Here is a 25049-nt window from a genome sequence, read left to right as displayed (position 1 = left end):
ATAAAAATGTGACAGTTTTTACATTATATACTTCCATAAAGAAAAAAAAAAATGTATTTTTCGTAAGGATGATTTCCAGTCAACACGAGACAATATGTTATTTCTTGGTGCCAAGAAAGAAATACATGATGAACAGTTGACAAGGAGAAGGAGGCAGGGAGAAAGAGCACCAGACAGTGTAATGCTGCAAAGTTCAATTTAATAACTGAACCAAACCAGTGGGTAAGCTGTGTCAGGAAAAACTTCACGCTCCCATGCATACAACCTACACACACTTCCAGCTACTGAAGCTGGCCCTAAATGTGAGTTGGCACAGTGGAGCCTGGGGAAATGCAACACTTTCTGCAGCTCAGTGTTGGATGCCTGCACAACAATACCCGCCTTCCTCTGCCCTTCTGGTCCCAATCTCTATTACTGAGGAGCTGTCACACAGGGCACCAATAAAATCAATCCATGATGATATGATGTAACATTCTGTCAGCTTCAGGCTTTGTTTTTCTCTTCCTTGCTGTACCAAGGCTTACTACAGTCCATCTTTGCTTTGTATTGTCAGCCACACATCATTATATCCAGTCACCCAACTCAGCTCATTATATCTAGTCACCCAACTCCTTATTAGCACAAGGTTGTGATGTTCCCATGACAGAAAAACTTTTTGAAAGTTTGCAATATCACAAAAAGTGTTCTAAATGTGAGTCAGCATATTTTAAGGCTCAGGATGGAGTAACATGTCAAAGAAATGGAAAGACTAAAGTCTTGTCTATTAACAATGAATATTTTTTTTAATATAGACCATGTAAGTCAGAACATGCACTCTTCTGTCCCCCTGGGTCCACTTAGGAAGAAATACTTGCAGATAACATTTTTTCCCAGTATCTCTGTATTATGACTCTCTAACATCTGTCATTATTGTATTGAAGGGTCCCTGCACATGGACAGAACACTGTAAAGTTTCAATTTCTCATACTGCTTCAGGAAAGAGTAGGGCTAATCTCTATTGTGAACTTTTTTTCCCCCCAGTACTGGCATATCAAAAAAGATACTATTCTTTGAGATTTCACTGTATTTACTTTTGAATGACACCAAATTATGACTTAGTCAACAGAGAAATGAGCTACCTGCCCTGCTTTATACTGAAAACACTATTGCCAGATAAGATCAGACTGAATATTCTTAAGCTATTTTAAAAATATGAGCCCCTGATGATTTCAGAAAGCAGAGCAATGGCTAGGGACAAGAATCTTGGTGATGGAGTTTCTAGAGAGCAAGATTTCTACTGGCCATATACTCTCCTGTTTACTTTCTCAATCATAGCCTAAGATTCACTTTTTACCATGTCTTGTTCCTATATCTTCACTTCCTCTGTTTTTCCTAACAGAGTTCCCCATGATAGTATCAGTTCAATCATCCTGTCCAATGTTATCTCTTTTTCCCCTCCTGCCAGCTATATTTCAGTTAGGCTATATTCTTTGTTACTAGAGAAGCCCACAGAAACCACTAGTGACCCTTCTACCCTAAAGTACCTCTTCTCAATCCTAAAGTATTGGGAATAGCAGACAGAAAACACACTCACAGGTTATGTCGTGCTTTCTTGGTACCCCTGAATTGGAACTTCAATACATACTACATTTTCAGAGAATTCAGCCCTCAACTTCTAATTTTCTACATACACAATCAAAGTACTCTTGAGGGGTTTTGTCTTTATACACACTTAGATGCTCTTTCATGAAAACAAAGAAAGAAAGTTTATCCCCAGTACTGGGACATGCAAAAATTTTGATGTTACACTAGTATGCAGACTCACAGGTTTGAATTTCATCATTATGGCTGGGCTTTGCGAACGAAGATTTGGGGAGGGCTCTACCCACGTTTGTTGCAAGCGCGCTGGTGGCTAAAAAGGCCAATACGAGATAGGTACATCCGGTTGCAAAAGGCACAGCAGAAAGACTCCTTAGGTGGTATATTCTGCAAGACACGATTCTTTCTGCGTTGTCTTTTCTCCTCGAGAGTGATCCTGTGTGTGTTCTCAAAGGCATCAGCAGCGTTATAGATGGTGTGTCTCCAGAGCTCTACTCTGGAGGCCAGAGTAGCTTAGCTATGTTGATCAATACGTCCAAGGCTGAGATGTTTTTCAGGGAGTCCTCGTATCTCTTCTTTGGGGCTCCTCTCTTGCGGTAGCCAGTGGCAAGTTCACCATAGAGCAGGATCTTAGGGAGGCAGTGGTCCTTCATCCTTGAGATATGCCCTGCCCAATGCAGTTGTGTTCTCAGTAACATGGCCTCAATGCTTGTGACTTCTGTTTGTTCTAGAACAGATGTATTGGTCACATAATCTGACCAGTGGATGTTTAGGATTGTACGGAGGTAGCATTGATGGAAGTGTTCTAGGAGTCGCAGGTGGTGGCAGTAGATGACCCATGATTCAGATCCATATAAGAGAGTAGACATGCAAAAAATTCAGGTATCTGATGTTACACTAGTATGCAGACTCAAAGGTTTGAATTTACAGCTACAAAATTCAGCTGCCTTGATTCTCATCTTCATTTTTTTCCATGAATGCCAAGAAAATCCTCCAAAATTCACTGTCTTTGGAGGCTTTTTCAATATGATGTTTGAAGTTCTGTATGTACTGACAGATTCATGCTGATTTTAGGTACTCACCAATGTTTGTTAGGTTAAGAGTTTGCTTGTCCTGAGAAACCTATTAAAGGCAGTAATTTATTGTTGCCTACAGTTCAGTGAGATGAAGCAGAATTTATAAATTGATATATTCTTCACTTGAGAGATTGAGATGTACATCTACTGACCTCAAAGACAAACAATAACCATATGATGAAGAAGAGACGTATCAGAGCACCCTTAATACACATTCTACTTCTGATATCACTCTGAAGCATAGAAAATATTAGTTTGATGGGATATTAACATTGCTGGTGAATATTTAGGTTTCTGGAACTAGAAAAAACTTGAAAAACACATTAAAACCACAGGAACTGTTGAGTCTTGTGAATCATGTAAAAAGATTGTTCATCTGAGAGTGCTACTTTTCAGACCAGCACTCTCTAGGATTAACACAACATTCTGCCATATCAACCTTTTTAATGTGGCATTTAGGTAACCAAATTGAAATTCCTGATGATTAAGAAGTCATCAAATTGTGATTAATTCACTATAGACTATTTGCTTAACTATTTTCCTGTAGATTTCACAGCATTTTACTATCAGCAGTTGTTTTTTCTATTTTCTATTAATTATCTTGCTGTCCATATGCTAGTTCTTGAAATGCTCTTACGTTCCTCTTCTCCTACTGTGTCTTGATGGAGTGGTACTGCAATGTGCTATGTCACAGCTGTACTAAGGAGAACATAAAAAAAAGCACCAAGTGCTGATTATTACTTTCAAACAAGAATCTTAAAAATACTGAGTGAGAAAAGTGATCTGTGAAGAAAAATTTTTTCTTAAAGAAGAAAAGAAGAAGAAAAAAAGAAAAAGACATAGGTAATAAGGGTCATAATAATACTCCTAATAGTTAAATGTCATGATTTAAAGAAAAAAAACACACTGAAATATTTTAAGAAAGTCATCCTATGGAGAGATATCCTAGTCTAAGTTTAGTTTTGTATGTGAAGATCAAATTTTGTGGTTTCTTTGAAAGTTACAAGCATTTTAGGACTTTTGTTTGTGTTTGCAGTGTTGAAGATGTTCACTTTCGGGTATCACTAGTATGGCTTTTAAAAGGCAAAACAGAAAGTTTTAAACCTCAAAAAAATATACTTCCCCATCAGGCATAATTTATACAGTCAGTTCCAAAATGCTTTTCTTTTTAATCCCTGTATCTCTGGTAACATCATTTATTTCAATTATTCTGGTTTCTTTGGAGTATTTTCAACTTAATTTTATTTGTCAAGGGATGCCAAAGAGGGAAAGGATCATACAAAAAACCCCTCCAAAACCAACCAACCAACCAAAACCAAACCCCCCAAAAAAACAAACAAAAAACCCCCCCAAACAAAAAAAAAAAACAAACAACCACAAGCAGTTGGAGATTCAAAATAACAACTTTAAAAATCAGAATTTAAATGGTTAAATAGGGATCTGTTTTCTTTAATTATCATTCTGTGTAGATCTAGGAGTCATTTTAAGTAGAGATATAATTAAACTTTTTGCTTCAAGCTACTGCCACGAGCATAAGAAAATTGCTGAATGTTTTAAAATTTCAATGTGTTACTGTTAACTTGTTGCTAACATGCTACCAATAGCTTATTGCTAATAAAAGCCAATTAAATGCTAGCTCTGGTAAACCCATCTGTTTCACAGTGCTTGAAATGTAAAACTAAAAAAATAAAAAATATCTGAACTTTTGTTTCATGTTATCCGTGGATACATAGTTCATTCCTAAGACCACTGAAAATGTACAGGAAATATATATCAAAGCCTCATAGAATAATTTTAGTTCAAAGTGACCTCATCTAGTCATACTCCCTGTACATGTTTCAACTAGGTCAGGGTACTCAGCAACATATTCAGTCAAGAACAGATCCCAAAAATTCAACTGGTTGTTTTTTTCCTAGCATTTAACTACTCCAATTGTTTTTTAAAAAATCTTAAAATCCAGTTGGGATTTTCTGTATTCTAATTTGTGTGTGTTGCCTATCAATGTCCACCTCCAACAACAGTGTGGCACCTCCTTGTCTGTATCCCCCAGTCATGTAGATGCAGAGAAGAGTTAACATCTCCTCCCAGGTTCATTGGCCCAGCTTCCCCAGACTTCACTCAGGTGCTGTGTGTTCCAGCAACCAATCAGCCCGCTGACCTCCACTGGACTAACTCCAATATATCCATGTCTCTGTTGTACTAAGGAAAACCAAAGGAGACACAGCACTTTGTATTTGGTTTCATGGGTGCCAAACAGGGAAGGATCACCTTCTTCAATTTTTTCATTCTCACTAATACACCCCAGGATGCTGATGGCCTTCTCATTGCCATGGTACATTGCTGGCTTATATTCAACTTGGTGTCCTTTTCTGCAGAGCTGCTTATTCAACAGTTGCTCCCCAGCCTGTACCAATGCATTGGGTTACTTGTCCCCAGATGGCAGGACTTTGCATTTCCCTTTGGTGAACTTCACAATGTTTCTCAGTTATGGGACCAGTTCTGTTTAATACCTTTATTAATGATCTGGACAAGGAAATCAAGTGCAACATCAGTCAGTTTGCAGGCAACAAAGAGTTGGGCAGGAGTGTAGAAGGGGAAGAAAGCTCTGGAGAGAGACTGGTGAAAAGGAAGCTCAGGGGAGACATTATTCCTCTCTGCAACTACCTGAAAGGAGCTTGTGTTGAGGTGGGGTTTGGCGGCTTCTCCCAGGCAACTAGCAATAGGACAAGAGGAGGGAAACAGCCTCAAGGTTCAGGTTGGATATTAGGAAAAATTTCTTCACTGGTTAAGCATTGGAACAGGCTCCTCAATGAACTGCTGGAGTCACTGTCCCTGGAAGTGTTCAAAAAAGAAGTACATTGACACTTTGTGATATGGTTTAGTTGGTATGGTGGTATTCAGTCAAAGCCTGGATTTGACTGGAGGTCATTTCCATGGAGGTCATTTCCAACTTTAATGATTCTATGATTTTATGCTTTCAGCCCATTGCTCCAGCATGCTTTCTAAACAGCAACCTTGTCTTCAAACATATTGTTCGTCTCTCCCTGCCAGTTTCATGACATCTGCAAATTTGCTGAGAACTCCATCCTACTATCTAGATAATTATTAAAGTTGCTAGACAGTACTGGACCCAGAAATAATTTGTGAGGAACATCACTATTTACTGGCTGGACTTTTTACTACAGATCACAAGTCTCTGAGTCTGTCTATCCAGTCAGCCTTCCATGCATCTCATTATATATTTATCCATATGTTACCAATGTGATGATAAGGAGGTCAAAGTGGTCAAAAAAAAGTACAATATGAAGTTAATAAAGCTGTTATCTGATCAGTGTCTATTGAGTAGCATCTGGTGTGGAAAGCCAACTGATGACCCTGTACATAAAAAGTTAAGCATCATATGCTAAATGTCCTAGTTCTGGCCAGGACAGGGTTAATTTTTGCAGTAGCCAGAAGAGGGCATGTGGCTAGGACCCTGAGGGTATTCTATAACACCTCAAGTCATTTTCTGGGGACTTTGGAAGAATTCCCTTCTGTATTGGGTAGGATGGTGGTGGAAGGGGTCAGATATTGTTGAGGTTTTTCCTGTGGTGACCACGTGAATCGTTTACCTCTGTTCATTGTCTTATTTCATTGCCATTTGCAGCAAATTGTTCTTAATCCATGATCTTTACCTTTTCTGTTTCCAATTCTCCTCTCCACCCCACCACAGGGGGAGGGGGGAGGACAAAGGGGGAGTGAGCGAGCGGCACACGGTGGGAACACTAAAAAATTGGAGAATACCAGTCTTACCGTGACACTGAAGAACTGTTAAATTACAGTACTAGGGAATTTTCTTGTCTCACTTGCTATCTGACCTTAGTTAAAGTCATATTAATACTGAAATAAACCCTTACGTCTGAATGTGCAACCACAGCTCAATGACTGTTATCACCATCTATCAGTATCTCAATATTTTCCTTAATTTGAATATGGAGTAACATTACAATATTTCAAAATACTCAGGATGAGCTATTGTTAATGCAACTGGATAGTAAAGGTTTTATATATCCCTCCTTACCCACTCACCCCACCAAGCTTTAACCATGAAATTTTGTAACTTAGATAATAAACAAAACTAATAACATGACCACTGAAGCTCTTCACCATAAAAGATCATTACAAAATTCGCATAAGGCATACACTTCACATAAATGAAACAGTTGCTCCATCTGCAGTATAATCAGGATTCTCAGCAAGTTAAAGAGTCCATATAGAGTCAGTACATGTCACTGAGATTACTTAAGTGCTTATAATTAGGTTTGAATAATGTTTTGTTGTGCTAGGACTAATGACCCTTGCAGTGTGAAGCACAGAACTGCATCTGTGAGAAGCTAAACACCTTCTACCATTTGCAAACATTCTGCATCTCCCAGGCTTGGAACTGTAATATATGTTAGGGTCCTTTATATTGCTAACATTATGATTGGGTTACAGACACATCAATCACTTTACTCATTTATGTTCTTCAGATCATTCAGAAATTTTTACTTATGGCCATTCTCCTGCTCAGTGCATCAAAGCAATTCGAAGATTTTACAAGTTTATGTTTAGTAATTCGTCTTGAAATATGATGAAATAAAAATGTAGAACAAGCTCTATCATTTCAACTCTCAAACTGCAGTTTCAAGATGCAAAATGATCACTGAGGTTTAAGTGAAGTTTCCTGAGAGGTGAAGCACTGACAGATTTAATAGTTCCATCTATGAAGTATCTCAAGTTTCTGTTGGAAGCAATCAGGCTTCAATCAAATGGCATAATAATGAGATGAAGAAATGGATACCATATCTTGGAATGTAACACTCTCAATTTCTAAGCACTCCCTATATATGAAACCCCTTTTAACTAGTAGAATAAAGATCCGTCACTAAAAATGCTTGCCAGAAAAAAATCATTTGCTTTAACTAATTGATATGTTCTGTTTTGCTGCCTTTTTTTTAAAAAAAAAAGACCACACATGCAATTCACTCTATTATCATGTAACTGGCAGTAAATCAGAAAATTAAACTTATCAGACATATGGAGATGTAGATTGAAAGTTTTCAGAAACTGACAAGCTAGTAACAACCCAGATTGTAATTAAGAAGTACAGAAATCTTGAATCAAGAGACATGGATATTTGTTGCCATTTAAATTAGCAGATTCATTAAAAATAAAAAAAAAGAAAATTAAAAATCACACAATAAAACACTGGCAGGATGATTTCATACCTCAGAAATAAACCAAACCACATTAAATCTGATGTGCCTAAAAAAGAAACCAATGAAAATTTACATTTTTGGTCTTATTATTAACTTTTTCCTCCTAATGTTTTCATTTGAAACATTGCTATCTAAGTTCCATTTCTAAAAAGCACAGAGAATGCAAACATAGCAGTCTCCAACTTAAATTGTTCACCAACTTCTTATGAACTCTGCCTTCCTCTTTTCTTCCACCAACCTCATAATTTGCTATATGGCAAGTGTATTTTCTAAAAATTTTTCAAATGTTATCTGATTTTCCTTCACTGTTATTCTTATATTCCTCTCTTAGATTTTGAATTTCAAAATAATTATTTGATATTTGATACTGAATCTAAATATCCCAGTAAATACCAGGGATATTATAACTCTGCTCATGGGAAGGGACATATAACTGTACAGTGAATGATTTTTACTTCCATTAGATACTTTCTTCATGCTGAGCAATGACTACATTTTGAAAAAAAATTGTCACATTTGAATTAGTTCTCGACATACCTCTGACAACTATGAAAACAAAAATTTGTATTCATTGCTTCCACAGATTTCATGGTTGAAGGAAATTGAAGCTATTCAATACAACAGAAAACAAGTGTTGGAAAGGATATATCTCCTGAAGTCAACAGGATTCTTAATTTCAGTTATCTGCTCCTTAGAAGCTATTTCTTCTTCAATATAAAGAAATTTCCAAGCTCAAATATCTTGCTCTTGTAACAAGTTATGCGAATGCACAAAGCAAGTTGACTATATGTATATATATATATGTGTGTGTGTATATAATATCTTTTTTTTCTGTTTAATGAACAACAGTGTAATTTAGAACTTATATCAAGTTGGACACTAGGCAAGGAAATTTCTTTTGAAAAACGAAAATTAAAACATTTATGGAGATTCAATGAAGCAAACCATTTCCATGAAAATATATTGATTTTCATTAAAATGCTATTGTGAAGACAACTGTGAATGACTTTCTACTTAAAAGGAACCGGTGGAGAAAAGCTGTAAGACATTTGCCAGGTACAATGCAATCACAGAGCTATAGTTTTATTGCTTCTTTTTTTAAGGAATCAATGAATTTATTTTCAGCTATGTAATTAACTATGAAGCAAAATTATTCAAAGATGAGATTTGAGTCATATATTAAAATTATTACACATTTGATTGCATAAACTACACCTATAAATCTATTTTTGCAAGATTATTTGAAAAATTTTGTCTTGCTCTCCATTTCCCACCAGTGTAGAACTTTTATTTCTTTGCGTATTTTTATCTCAAAAAACATTATGGTAGAGCACTTTTATTTCTGGTCAGGTCTATTTGTATAGAAATAAATTAAGGTTAGTTGAATAAAGAGTATTATTTTTGTTTTTGACAGTTCTTGGCTACAATGTTGAAGAGACATACAGTGGGGTCAAAACTTAATGTATACATATTAGTAGATGTAAAGAGCAAGACGAAAAGCAGACAATTTCAGTCATTACCCTCATTTTTCTTTACTTTGGGGACCCTTATATCTACTCCATTTAGCTTTGTTATTAGTACTCTATTAAAAAAAGTTATGAAGATTAGCATTCTAGAACTGACAATTCAGTCAGTCAGTTATAAATCCCAATAAATGAACTGATATATTATTAAAATATTTTGGCAATACATTGCTAAATATCCTGAAAGTAACTCAATCTTTCTAATGATTTGGAAAACTGCATTCATAATCATAGTATTATTTTACTGTTCAAAAGCTGTTAGAGTTCTCTCAAATGCTGTCAGAGCTCCCCCTTCATCCAAGTTTTCTCCCACTAAGTGCTTTTAACATCGGAGATGTTAATTTCCTAGCAATTCCACAATTAATATGATACATACTTTAAGTAAATATTTAAGACAGTAAGCCAAGGAAAATTCAATTCACTCGTTTCATGTTTCACATTTTCAAAGAAAAAAATTATTTTCTCTTTTGAAAACTGAAACCCTGAAACTTTGAAAGCTGCATTCATGAATATGTCACTCTGCTTGCATATCAGAAACATCTTAAGCTATTTATTTTTTACAGCTTTCAAAGAATAGTAAATTTTTACAAGCAAACAATTCACAGAATGCCAGCTAAGGAAGTACTGTTACTTCCTATTCACAGTAGGCTTTTGTCATGACACCTTGGAAGAGGATTCACAGAACAAGAATTTGAGATACATCACTTACAACTCTTAAAGAAAGCATCCTTAAAAGCTTTAAAGAAAGGGCCTTAAAGTTCTTTTGAAAGAACAAGAACTTTTTAAAAAAGAAATGTGATTTTTCCATCCTGTTTTTAAAGAGGGTTTCCCCTCAAATCCTTTGCATAAGACTGGAGGAATTTGTTAACAAACTCCCTCTTTCCCTACTTAATGTCTGCTCTAATCACAGTCCACACTAATCTCCTGGAGCCTGAAGGAAAAAAATAATGGTTTCTGTCACAGAGATGATGCATCTGCTCTTTTCCTGTGCTCATCACTTTCCTATCCTTTCTTCACATCCAAAGATTCTGCTGTTCCTCTATCACCCTCCCCAAGGTATCTTCCCTGCACTGTTGAAGTTTTTCCTGGCTATGCAGGAAACCACTTTTCTCATATGTAGATTCCCCCAATTGAGAGTGCTGTACTCAAGACAGGCAGTAAGGCACTCTTTCCCCACTCCCAACTGGTCTTCTGCACCCTCTAACACAAAACAGTAAGTCAAATAGATGTGAGCTGACTCACACCTAAATGAAGTAACACGATGCCTATGAAAACGTCATGCACTATGAAGCTTATCTGTTAGAGTTATGTTTCCATTGAATCAGAAAAAAATATTGTAATTTCACTGCTGATTAGATGTATTTGTTTTTCATGCAAAGAGAACATATGACTATTGTGCATGCTTGCAAATGCCATTGCAGTAAAATCACAGCTTGCTTATTAATTACAACTGACTTCCTTTTGGATCTGCCATCTTTTGTTGATGATTTTCCCATTACACATAATTCAGATTTTAGATCTGAGCATTAAAAAGAAAAATAGATTATATACCTAATATCTCAGAAATGGGCACAGATCTTTGTGGACCTTGTGATATGCCAGATATGTATTAGTTACAAGTCTTCAAATGTATTATAATGAGTAATTTCATTCACCCAAAAAATATTTCAGTAAGTTGTTTTAAAGAATAGCAAGATTTTTTTTAAATCAATGTTTTTGTCTATTTGTTATATTTTTCATTATACTGCTTTTCACTCACAAAAAACCAAAATAAATCAGAAAATATGAAAGTAATCTATAAATATAAAAAAATTATAAAAAGATTGAATTCTTTCAAAATGTATCTGTTCAATTCTAATGCAATCTCATTCCAAAGTAGATCAGATGAATGCTGCTCTGACAGCTTATTTCTCTCCACTGACAGATGAAGGTTAAACTGACTAGCTTGGATCTGGAAAACTACAATTTAAATGAATAAATACAAAGAAACCACAGAACTAAGCTCAAGAAGTGCAAGATGGGTATAACTACTTGAACTGTAGTGGTAAGAAAAACACAGTTAAATCTGTGAAATACAACATGTTATTAGCTATTGTAAAGAATAAAAAAAATAAGGACATAACTGCTGAACAAGAGAAGTAGATTCAATGAAATGTGCTCTATTACTTCAATAATAATTTCAGTATAGACCTTAAGGGACCATTATTTCTCAGAAATGATAAATAATCGACTATTTCTGCAAGTTTAATTTCATGAGGCAAATGTTTTTAATTTTGTCAAAGTATGAAGAATCAAATGACTACCAATATGATTTAATTTCTGAATAAGGAGCATATTTTGCTTCATTGATTTTGATTAATTTTTAGTATTAATACCATACCTGCACTGTCAGATAAAACTTGAAAAATTTTAATTATTATCAGATAAAATTCCTTATTTCTAGAACTCTTTGTCTTAATCTACTTCACAGATGACTAAATGGAGGGATAATCCTTGATTAAAAAAAACCCACGACCCAACAAAACTTCTCTTGATATTGTTCCTATGCATTACAATGACAATTACAAAGCTTTCCTAAAGCTAAACTAAAAGAAAGGGATTAAAAAGTATTCTCATGATTTACATACACTCTTACTATTCTTACCTGTATGTGATCATGCATCTAAATAAGACATATACTGTTCTGACCTAGCAGACAGTGCATCCATCATAGAAGGTTAATTCTTCACTAGGAAGTGAAGTTATGAGAACTTCACTAGGAAGTTATCAGAATTAACCTTCATAGGAATCACCATTTCTATGGTTTCAAAAGGACCACTTACGAATAAAGTTCCATGGAAGTACAGAATAATTTCAAGCCAAAACCAAAAAAGGTATTTTTACTTACAGAGGATATATAGGATTCACAAGATTATAATTTAGATATTCCAAAACTGTCTTACCATGGTGTAGTTGTGAGCCACCTTCATAAGCTCTGTGCACCCTTGTGCATCAGCAAATGCCCGTATTCCCAAACAGTTGGATGGGTGCAAAAGCTTCATTAGAAAATGGCAGCAAACTTCTACTACTTGAGGAAGCTGGAGGAGGCAGGCAGCTGCTAGAAGATTTTCAATGGTATCTTCTTTCAGTTCCAGGCAGCCTAAAAAAAAGGGTTGGTAACATTAACACATGCAAACTTATTTACTTGGTATTTACAAAACATGCAGTATCAAAAGATATTTTTAAAAATAATCATAGTTCTATATAAATAAATCTATAGAAAAAGTGAAGAAAAGAAGGATTAGTCTCCCTGACTGAACATCTCAGGGACCTGAACATTACAGTATTAAAAACATTTCTTTTTAAACTTCTATTAATTCAACTATATAATAGGCATACAAAGAGAGACTGTACAGTGTGGAATGGAAGAGAAGACTTAGGAATATCAACCAGGCTGTGGATGGTTTTTTTGTTGTGTTTCTTTTCTTTTTTTTTTTCACTGAATTTGGTGATAAAACTTGTATTATGTTCAGTGGCACAGAGCAAACTTCAAAATAATTTACTTCCCTGAAAAGAATAACTTCCTAGTATAGTATGAATGAACCCATAAATCACAGAATTTGCTGATTTTGAAGGGACCCACAAGGATCATTGAGTCCAACCCTTAGCCCTGCACAGGACCATCCCCAGGACTCAAACCATGTGCCCAAGAGTATCATTCAAATGCTTCTTGAACTCTGTCAGGCTTGGTGCTGTGACCACATATCTTTAAATAAGGCTTACAATCTTCCAACTTGGTGTTGCTTATTTGTAATGTGACTTTGGGGTTAATTTTATCTGAGAAACACATGGTAGGCTTCTCATAGCATATCGTTCTTCTAAAATAATTTATATTAGTGAAAAGTACATATTTCCATGCCTAATACTTATCTTCCATTAAATCATACTTACATTGTACTTAATTCTGTAATTTCACAAGTCAGTATGTTTCCCTTGCAGATTGATTCACTTTTTAACAAATAAAAGGTAAAATAGAATAAAATAAACTTTTAAAATTATTTTTTTATTGAGAAATATGTAATTCTTGTTATAATGCTCCCTCCTAACCAAAATTTTTATTTTTTTTTCATTAGTATCTTATAAATCTCTTGCATTAACAACTTAAGAAATCATAAATTAAAGATTACAAGGATGACTTGTGGAACTGGAAAAAAAAAGTATAGGAAAATAAAAAACTGCAATTATAAATTGTAAAAAACACTTCTGATTTTATTTTGCTGTACGTGGAAAATCATCTCAAACTATAAGGATTAAGTGTATATAGATCTTTCTCTTCAAAGTGATATAGTTCAACACTCAGATAAACTCCTTTTTTTCTCCACACAAACTTTGTATCCATTGTCACATAAAAAAAAAAAACCCACCTACAAATCTTAACAGTTCTATCTCATGGCACTAAGGAGTTCTAAAGCCTTCAACTTCACAACAGTATCCCACTGAAAAGCTGCTTTATATTGCAATACCAAACACAAAATACAGTAACATTAACACTACACATCTGATCTTTTCTACTTTCACTTTATCTGGAGCTTTTAATACGTGATGGAAACTGAAGTTTTATTTTTTACTGGATGTAGTTATAATACATCCTTTTGCAATCCTTTGCATTGGATCAAGTGCACAGCCTGATTTCAGTGGTTTTCCTCTGCTTATTTTCATGCTTCTATTAATGTCACGTGAGCTTCTCTTTATGTTATCTGGCAGTTTCTCAGAATTTCTGTCCACCACACCTTTATGCAATGTGGTCAGAAAGCACACTCAGCAGCAGATTCTTGGGTGACCTCCAATCAATTTAGCAATGACACTCCCACATTTGCTACATGCTTGCAGGTAATGACTAGCTCAACACACAATCTATTATCTTGAAGATGGTTTCATTGTGTCAAGTGGAACATATCAGAAGATAGTTGTTTTCATGTTAAAAATTATCACTCCGGTACCAGAAGGCAGAAAATTAAAATTTGGAAAACACCTGTGAAAAGTAGATGGACTGAGAAACGGAAAAAAAAAAATTAAAAAAAAAGGAGTCCTCGATCTCCTTTACTTATGTGTTATTTATTTTTCAACAATGAGGTCAGTAAAGTCTCTGGCCCTATAAAACCGATCCAGATATCATTTGCAAAGTGATGTAAGTATTGAAAGAATGACCATCATTTTGAGGAAAGGTAACGGTATAGCTACCATAGTTCGGCTTTTTATCACTGAATGTAGCTACCCTTAGGAGAAGAGCCCAAAGGAATCAGTTGAAGCCACATCAATCTACTTGTTTTCAAATTGAAGATACTTTCTGTTAACTTAAAGGTAGACTAGTCCTGGTAGGCTACTAGTTGGGAAATAGTAGAATTAAACTAAGTTTAAATCAATAAAAATCATTATCTGTTCTATAAATTACATATTTCTTTATGCAACCAACATGGTTATTTTGAAGAAGATCCTTCACATTTTTATGAGAGTGTGAAGACATTTCTGCCTTACACATTAATAGAGGATGTAAATATACAATGGCTTCTGGGGTATCTAGGTATACAAATATATTATAGCTTGACTTATTTTTAAATAAATTCAGAAATACTAATTTACTGCTTACTACTTACTATGATAAGAGCAAGAAAGGTACACTCAATACGAGTTAAAGGGTTTATTGTTCTTCATTCTTTAGGCTTCAATCATAGATAAGTTTTTAATCCATCTAAATATTTTCCAAGTCTTTTCTTTTTTAAACATCAAGACACCTTCATAAATTTGTTCACAAGGGCTGTATTCACTTTTTCAGAAGAATGCTACGACATTTTTATGCAAATTGCTCTGGGATATCAAGTGTTTAGCATGGTCAGGGTTTGAAAAAAGAAAGCTGTTAGGAAGCTCTGAATATACAATCTTAAGACAGTTTCATACTGGCAATTAGAAGATCCAAGTATCTATTTAAAAGTGTTTAATAGGATATTCAAGGGGGCATTAATATTATTGCTTCTTCAATTCACCTCCCCCTCATATTTTTATGCAATAAGTAGCTTACACAAGTGTGTCAGTCTGGGAAAAACAAATTAACCAGAGCTTTAAATCTTCTTTTGTATTAAATTAATTAAGATGAAAAAAATATGAGGAAAAAACAATCAAAAGAACTTTTATGTATTCTAATTGTTATTCTAAATTATAGCTTTATTTGTGACAAATTTTATGTGCATTCCTTATGTGGAAATTAAAATGCCTGTCTTTAGCATGCATTCTCATAATGAATGCATACATTTTATTACCTCATTACCAAATGTGAAGCAGAGATAATATAAAAAAATTCCCTAATATTCTTCTGCTAAAACTTTTCCCAAGTTCAGGGACAGTTTTGGTATTTTTTTTTTAATTTTTATTTTGCTTTTATTCTATCTTCTACACAATTGACTACACTTAAGAACTCTTTTTTATTTCTAAGGAATCACTGCATATCTGATCACCCTTGGATGATGTTAATAAAGTCAGTGTTTCACAGCTATTGACCAATAGATGGGATCTGTGGTGGGACCTCTCAGTAGGTATTGCTCATTTGCTCTGTGCATAAGCAACAAATTTTCATCCAGATTTTTAACACATCATAATATCATTTTACCTCATGTGCACAGTAATTTTTTTTCTCTCTTGTAATTACACACATCCATTCATAGCAAGACTATTCAACATTCTTAAGATACCTGTGAGTAAGGGTGTAACAGTGAAGTCATTGGAAGTGTCAAGGAATTAGAAACAAAGGCTAGAACTAATTCTTTGTAATCAGATATTTAAAATTTTACCTTTCTATTTCATGTGTCTTGATCAACTGTGTTGCAGTTCTGAAGTGCTGCTGAATGGAATTATTTCCATAGGCTAACCAGTTGTAGGAATGCAGCATCTCTATTAGGTGTCATTTTTTTAAAAATAAAGGCAGTAAATGGTATCAAGATAATATTTATTCAGATTTTGCATAGTAGATAAACTGTTTACAATTATGACTACAAGAAATAACTTTTTTGAAGAAGCATCAAATGCCAGTGAACACTTGAAAAAGTTTACAAAAAAAGGTAATATACTTCATATTGCTACAATAGGCCTTTCTGCCATTGCTTATCATTAATCTTTACAAGTCTTAGGTTCTTGTCAGGTAGCCACCTGAGCTAATCACTCTTTTTACAGTCCACGGAGAGAAATATGAGGTGTTTCACCTGTCCTGTTTTAGTCATGTACTTCAGAATGAGATGAATCACTCTCTGAATGGCTATTTCTTGTTTTCAGCTACAAAAAGAGCACCTTCATTTGACTTACTGAGATGCTGCTGATATTTATATTTGTTGATATGAACTCAGTGCATCTGCTCCCAAACACAATAGCTGAATCATCAAAATCATCAGGTTTCAGGTGATGAAATGCTCTTTGGTTTGATCAGTTCTCTCTGTTACTGTCAACTCCTGGTAATGACATAGTGTGTAAAATCACCTCTATGTCTATTCACGAATATCAGTCAGTGAAGAATGCTACAAAAAGTATTTTCCCTTAGCAGAACATCTTTTAGTTTCCAGATGATTTCTAAAGGCAATGTTAAGGTTTTGATTTTGACCTATGCCTTGAAAGATAAGTTCTACATTGTATAATTTTCCAAACTTTTCATAAAGGTGAAGTTGTTTCCAGAAAAGAAAACAGGACACAATATATTCGCTTTGCAGAGGTTTCTCCTGATCAAACTTTTTTTATTTTCTATTAATTACTTGCTGCAGACCACATTCATCAGTTGCAAGTGAGGAAGATAGGCTGATTGTGTTTCTTTAGAATCATAGAATGGTATGGGTTGAAAGTGACCTTGCAGAACATCTAGTTCCAGCCCCCTTGCCATAGGCAGGGACACCTTTCACTAGGCCAAGTTGTTCAGAGCCCCATCCAGCCTGGACTTGAACACTGCCAGGGATGGGGCAACCTGTTCCAGTGCCTCAGCAACCTCATAGTAAAGAATTTCTTCCTACTATCTGATCTAAACCTGCTCTGCTTCAGTTTGAAGTGTTTGTCCTGTCACTACATGCTCAGAAAAGCATTCACTTGATTCAGATATATAATTTCGACTATGATTAAATGGTCGATTATATTGCCAGCTATGTTATTATTTGGTAGTCTCCTCACTACCAAGCATGACTTCAAAATTATAAAATTTGTAACATAAAATGAATTTTAAATTTATATTTTAGCATTATTATGTATAAAATAATTTAATCAGTTATTCCAGAGCCATAAATATATGCAGGTTGACAAAAATTAAAAAGCCTCCATCACAGTAATATGGGAATTATTATAAATTGAATAGAATCACTCTTTTAAAATACTGTATAATTATTTACACCTTAATCATGTTATATCTTTAAGCAAGTGGACTAAAGTGGCCTAATCACATGATCGTTTGTCAGTACTGCCAAAGTCCACTGTATTTAAATGGCATGGAAATTTACAACATTGCAGAGCGATAAGGAAATGGGATTAACAAATAAAAATCCACCCTGAGCAAGAAACTTCTTGCAAATGTCTGGCTAAAGATTAGAAAAGTAAATTACCCCAAAAAAATCCATGATGTGTTACCTTTTCATCTCCTGGTCTGTGAAAAAAAAACCATCAAAGCCCAACAAACCACAACACCTCTGTTTTATAACTAAAATGTCATGTTTTCAAAGAAAATTTGTCCACTGACTTATATACATCAGCTTTTTAGAGAGAGACATTAAGATGTTATTTTCTCCTTATGAAGGAACTGCCATTCACGTGCCTTATCTCACTTTCTATAGTTTAACTTAGTGACCTGTAAGATATACATGAGTAAAAACAATAAATCATTTAGCTGTGAGTCTAATATTCATAAAACCTTTTTGACAACTGTGAAGAAAGATATGTTAGCACTCTGAGACTGAAGATATGTTTTTCCATTGGTTATAGAAAACTTGTTAAAATATGAATAACATTGCTGGGATTATGTGCTAAATATTACTAGTTTGTACTTGCGTAGATGGTCATTATATTAGTAATATAATAATTCAACTATTACACAGTCGTATTTGGAAATTTTAAGCTTAATTTTATATGTAAATAGAGGAATACAAATTCACATGTTAAAACAAACGAAGGAAAAAAACAATATAAGAGTTACCTCAAAAAATACACAAATCTAAACAGCATTTACTAACTAAATTTCAAACAGCACAAATCTTGTACTCATACACAAAATAGGCTGAGAGATGAGAAGAAGTATTCCCAAAAGCTCATTTCATACATAAAGCCTTAGCTTCCCTTAAGTGTTTTTAATCAATGGACTTCAATACTTCTGTTTGCTTCCAGAATATAGGTCCAGCTCATCATGCAGCACACATTGAAAACCATTCCAGGAATTTACTTTTATAAACATAAGCAAACTTCATCATGAGAAGTGGGGCAAGTTTCATTCCAAAAGAATTGTACCAAATACTGGGTACATCTTAAAGAGATACAGCCTTTCTATTACACTGAACACAATCAAGCCTTGGCCTCTGGTAGGAAAAAAAAATTTAAAAAAAGGGAAAAAATGTCTCAAGGACAAAGTAGCTCAGCTTTCAGGTTTGAAGGAGAAGTATTTTATTCTGCAGACCTGAAGCCAGCTCAGAAGTAGGAACACTCACCTCTGCCAGAATAAGCTTCTTAACTTCTTAGGTGGTGATTTGGCAGCTTGTGCTATGGTAGCAAAGAACAGTTTGAATCCACACTTAGAGAACAAAATGTTACAGAAATGAAGGCACCAATTGCCAAGAAAAGATTTTTGCTTATGACTCCACCTTACAGCCTAATGCGTTGCTTTGGGCTGGATTGCACTTCTGGAAGAAGTTGAGTACTACAGTCACGTCCTGTTTTGTGGGTACATTTCAGCACAGATGCTGTCAGATGGGCATGGAATAGAAAGGGAGTGAAGGTGTTTTACAACGTAGAGACAGGAGCAGAAAAACACCTGAAAGGTGAGGACCTCTTTAACAAACAACCATTGCAATTTTCAAGATTCCTTTTGCTTTCTTTTGGAACTGTGGACACACAGCTAGGCAGCTGAGCTCAACAGAGTGGATACAGGTATACATCTCCACTGCAGGACCTCTAGAGAGAAGCATGTTAAAGAGGCATACCATGCTACAGCAGCCTGTCTGATCACTTCAGTGATGCTATTTAGGCAACAGCCTAGCACGTGCCAGATGACAACACAGAAGGATGGCACTCCACTCAAAGGAACGCTCATGTCCTGTATTTAACGTTCAGTACTTGGTTTAATCTCTCTTTAGAGATTGAGAACTTTGAACCTAGCAAGGGACAGCTTTAAAATGCACCCTGCAGTGCACTCAGTTATCTGTCCTCCCCCTCCATATTCACTGCTTCCCTGAATTTACTCTTACTGACTTCTCAGGAGTAGCAGATTGCACCACAGTACGAGGACACACAGTTACTAGCTATCTCCCCATAATATTCAAGATCATTCTGAATACTTAAAATTTATGGATATCCAGTTCAGAGCTCTTTTCCAAGCAATTCTCATATACATTGCCAAAAGAATGAGAGAACAGCTGGTTCCTAACACATAATTGCCAGTTCTATCCCTTAATGAAGTATCCTGAGTAAAAAGAGGAACAATAACAATTTGTTTTAGTGCATAACTTCAGAAATGAGCAAGGACTTGGTGTTTCAGTAACAGGAATGGAAAACAACTGCTCCAGGTGGAAACAAGATCCTCAGAGTAGGGACTGCTCAAAAAAATAAAATTAAAAAAAACAAACAAGGAAGCAGTCAGTCAGTTTCTGCAGTTCTTTAAGATAAATGTGTCTATGAAGTTTTTTACTACAGAACTGAATTACATGAAAGTCCACAGTTTGTTTTAGTATCAGAAAGATATTCAGTGAAGCAAGGTATTTAATTCCAAGCAGGCCGACATCCATAGATGAAAAGATGACAATCTAGTCCTACAGTTACATTGAGAAACTTTGAAAGATTCTGGCACTGTACACATAGACAGTAGTATAGATGAGAGTTCAATTCAGGAATAATCCTTGGTGTTGCAATAAGGCTTTGCTGATGCATAAATAAGAATTTTATGAGGAAACTATTTGAAAATGTCAATCTTGTAAATTGCTCTAGCACTAGTAAGAAATGCAACTGGAACAAAGGTACATATGAACCTGGAAGGGTAGTCAATGCAGAACATCCATGACATATATCTGAATGATGGCTTTAAAGATCATGAGATTACTACCACTTCCTACTTCCCAAATTGGAGCAACCCTGATAAAAAAGCCTTCTTTGGATAGCTCTCTTTGCAACTCCCTCTTTATTGACTCCTGAAAAGGAGTTTATAACAAGTATCTGCTTCTAGAAGAGAACTTTACAGCAGATCCTCCATATCCAGAAATTAAGTTTATTCAAGGTCTACCAGCATCTAATATGATTCATGACCATTTTTCTGTGCTCTCCATTACACAATGGCTAAAGTCTTCCAGATCAATTCAATTACCTTAATTTGTCCTTTTATCACCCATCCCAGAGTTCCTGGAACGAATGATCTCCCATCTGAAATGAATGGAAATTTAAGGGCTTATTCTCTGAAAGTGCAAAGTCAACCATCAAGTACATGGCAGAGCAAATGTAGTGGGACAGCAACAGGTAATAGTCTGCAAAAAGTGCTCTTTAGACATGGTCCATGTTCACAGGCATCTCTAACATGATGGTACAGAACAAATAACTGTTGAACAAACTCAACATGTCATAGAGGTAGAGGCAGGGACCTTCACAGCATACACAGTATCATGGGTCACTCCAATTCTCAACGTGATCAGCATCTACTAGAAGGGAGTAGCCTGAAGCACTGCAAATAGGCTACCAGCACCTAAAAGCCAGGGATTGTTTGTCTTAGCATAAGCCTTATGTTATACCTACCAAGTTAAGCTTTTCTGGGACTTCTCTTTAGCACTGAGACTAATGGGAATGAAATGGCCTCAGTTATACACTAAACGCTGTCATCCTTCAAACCACAGTAGTCCCATTCAAACAGCACATTGCAGAACAATCCTGTGGCTGCGATAACCTCTGGACTCTATGACACTATTAACTGGCACAAGCCAAAAGTATGCTAAGAGTTGTTCTCACTGTTTATTCATACAGACAACTGAGTTCAGGAATTAAAAAAAAAAAAATCCCTAAACCAAACCCAAGAAACAACCTCCCTGGGATGTTTAAATAATACAGTTTCTGTTCTGCAGGAACTTAAGGGTCTTTGTGCTTACAGGCATTTTCTTGCCACACCCCTGCTGTCTGTCCTGTGTGTGTTATTAGCTATAACACTGACAAAAACACTTGACAGTACTTTAATTAAAGAATCCCCCAAATAAAATCTAATTAAAAGCTATTCAGTAGGGCTTGAACCCTTTCCATGTATGATCTATTCTCTTTTTTTTTCTTTTTTTAAATATGCATCAATAAATCAATGATTTTTTGTTCTCTATTAGTTAAATAGCTTTTGCTTTTTCAGTTGCAGTAATAGTATGAAAGCACCAGCCTACCTTTCTGATCACAGTTGGGAATGCATGCTAATTAGATATCCTGATACAGTATGAGGAGATCTATAGTAACCTCACAGCTCTGTTGTAACTTCAAAGGAAGGCTCCCAGAGTTACCAGTAGCAGCAAAACACTAGAATATCAATCTCTAGTTCCACTCCTATCTGAACTATTTGAGCAAAATTGCACATGATGAAAACCCAAGTTTTAAGACCAAGAAAGCAGTATTACTTAAGAAAATCAGGTAAAGAAACACTCTTCTGTATTACTGCTTATACTGAACTCTAAAAATATCAAAGAATACCTATCCGTGTGTCCCATGACACTAAGACATTATACTCAATCGTAGAATTTTTGCTATCAATCATCTTGTTGCTTGAGAAATGAAACACTCTTTCCGCAGAGTCATTGTACATAAGTGTCAGCTTCAGATTTCCTCAGCTGGCTCACAAGCAGTAGGCATGCAAAGGAGGAAGTTTTCTTTCCCATTAAGTCATAATTCTGTTATATCACAGACAAAACATACTTTGTCTATTTGAATAAACCAAGGAAATGCAGTAAAGTGTGGGTAGATTAATGAAGTTGCATATCTTTTTACTAGTCAAATATATCCTTCACAAAAAAGCAGTGGGAAACCAGTTTCAATTTACCATTGTGGACCTATGTAAACTACAAGAAGCACATAACTTTGATGGAGTGTTTTTCTAATAAATTTACATCATATATATAATTTGAATTATACAAGTGGTAATTACACTATAATTTAGCTTATGTCGTTAGACAACTTTGTGCTTATTTCAGACAAAACAATATGCAGTCACTATGTTATTTTTAAAAAAAAGTTGTCTATAAAAATAAAACCACCAAAAGAACTTCAAAGTTGATCTAACATAGTTTTCAGTATATATTTTAACACATTTTAATCTTTAATCAAATTGTGTTTTATAGGTACATCTATTGCATTAACTTTATATAATTAGTCATGTTGAATCTTCACAGAAGCTTCAACACCTTTTATTATCTTTAAATCAGTGCTTTTGGCAGTCTAATTTTCTATCTTCCTATTACTACTCTTAGATGGGCAGCTGCCTTCACTCAGGAGCAGCTCTTATGAAGGCTATACAGGACTTGATGCTCTGCTGGTCACCATGTAACTCTATCTTGCCAATTATTTAGAAGTCTATTTGCTTACACATGACTGAACGCAGTCCAGCTTCAGTGTGTCATGACTCTGTCATCTACGTATTTAAGAGATACAAGAAAGACAATTTACCATTGTATAAAGTCTTCCATAATGTAAGTACTGTGCCTCCTTTATTTAACAGAGTAGTATTTTCTTTAACCAGAAAAAAAGAAGGAAAAAGATGCAAAAAATACTACCTATTTTAAAAGAAGTAAAAGAGGGGGAAAAGAAGTCAAGTAAGCAAAAAAAAAAAAAAAAAAAAAAAAAGAAAATCAGACAAAAAAGCCCCCATTGTATCTTCTTTAACCATTCATCCAACTTTACTCCTATAAATAGCCTCAAAAAATGACTGGCTTTATTTAATATGATGATTTCTAAAAGATGGCAAGCTCTTCCTGAAGTTGATTAGAGTTTAAAATGTTTGTTTTCGTTTGCAAAGTAAGTAATATCCTGACTTCATATAATTGACAAAGAGACAATATACACCCTTTTTTGTGATAGGTTTTGTTTGTTTTTTTTTTCTAAATTAAATTTGCCAAAGTTGCTACCTACCTACTTGGTCTCCCATTTAGATATTATTTAGTTATTTCTTTACTTGTTAAGACTTTGTAAAGGCTCAATATCGATACAAGAGATTGCTCTAATAATAAACACGCACCACATTATCATAAAAAATAGGACATCTTGAAAATAAACGTAGTCTTTACTTTGTAGGGTTTATTAGGTTTGTGTGGCGAGGTTTTAGGTAGTGGTGAGGGAGCTACAGGGGTGGTTTCTCTGAGAAGCTCCTGGAAGTCTCCCCCATGTCTGACAGAGTCAATACAAACTTCGTGTTGGACTCACTGCTGGCCAAGGCCAAGCCCATCAGTGATGGTGGTAGCACCTCTGGGATAATATATATAAGAAGGAAAAAACAGTTACTGTGCAGAAGAAAATTGCAGCAAGAGAAAAGAGGAATGAGAATATGTGAAACAGCCCTGCAACAGCCCTGTGAAACACCAATGACATGTAGGAGGGGGAGGAGGTGCAGGAAGCATCAGAGCAGAGATTACAGTGGAGTCCAGGGTGAAGACCACAGTGAGGCAGGTTGTGCCCTTGCAGCCCATGGAGGCAGATATCAAGGTGGGAGCAGATATCCACCTGCAGCCCATGGAGGACCCCACACTGGAGCAGGTGGATTCCTAAAGGAGGCTGTGACCCCATGGGAAGCCTGTGCTGAAGCAGGCTCCTGGCAGGACCTGTGGACCTGTGAAGACAGGGAGGCTGCACTGGAGCAGGTTTGCTGGCAGGACCTGTGAACCCACAGGGGGATCCATGCTGGATCAGCCTGCTCCTGAAGGACTGCACCCCATGGGAGGAACCCACATCAGAGCAGCTTGTGAAGAACTGTAGCCCATGGGAAGGAATCACATTGTAGAAGTTCATGGAGGACTTTCTCTTGTGGGAAGAACCCTATGCTGGGCACAGGAGAAGAGTGTGAGGAGTCCTCTCCTTGAGGACTAAGGAGTGGCAGTGTGTGATGAACTGATCGCAGCCCCCATTCCCTGTCCCCAGTGTGCCACTGAAGGGGAGGAGGTAGAGAAAATGAGGAGTGAAGTTGAGCCTGGGAAGATGGGAGGGGTGGGGTAAGATATTTTAAGATTTTTTTCTTATTTCTTATTTTCCCACTTTGATTTGATTTGCAATAAATTAATTTTTCCAAGTCAGGACTGTTTTGACTGTGATGGTAATTGGTGAATGATCTTCCCCTGTCCTTATCTCAACCCATGAGTCTTTCCTTATATTTTCTCTCCCCAGTTGAAGAGGGGAGTGATAGTACAGCTTTGGTAGAACCCTGGTGTCCAGCAAAG

At 35.7% G+C, this 25049-nt stretch overlaps 1 protein-coding gene across 2 annotated transcripts in view; it reads right to left on the bottom strand.

Moving 5' to 3' along the window:
- The window catches only part of KLHL1 (kelch like family member 1), a 207957-nt gene that overhangs the window by 112685 nt on the left and 70223 nt on the right, over nt 1-25049 (bottom strand). For both annotated transcript variants that reach the window (XM_017828639.1, XM_017828640.1), the window contains exon 4: nt 12360-12556. In XM_017828639.1, coding sequence (XP_017684128.1) covers nt 12360-12556 — 197 coding nt within the window. The remainder of the gene's footprint in view (nt 1-12359; nt 12557-25049) is intronic.

The sequence above is a fragment of the Lepidothrix coronata genome, unplaced genomic scaffold (genome assembly GCF_001604755.1).
Source record: "Lepidothrix coronata isolate B3197 unplaced genomic scaffold, Lepidothrix_coronata-1.0 Scaffold150, whole genome shotgun sequence".
NCBI lineage: Eukaryota > Metazoa > Chordata > Aves > Passeriformes > Pipridae > Lepidothrix > Lepidothrix coronata.
Note: the sequence above shows the minus strand (reverse complement) of the source record. Positions and strands in the feature narration are given on the sequence as shown.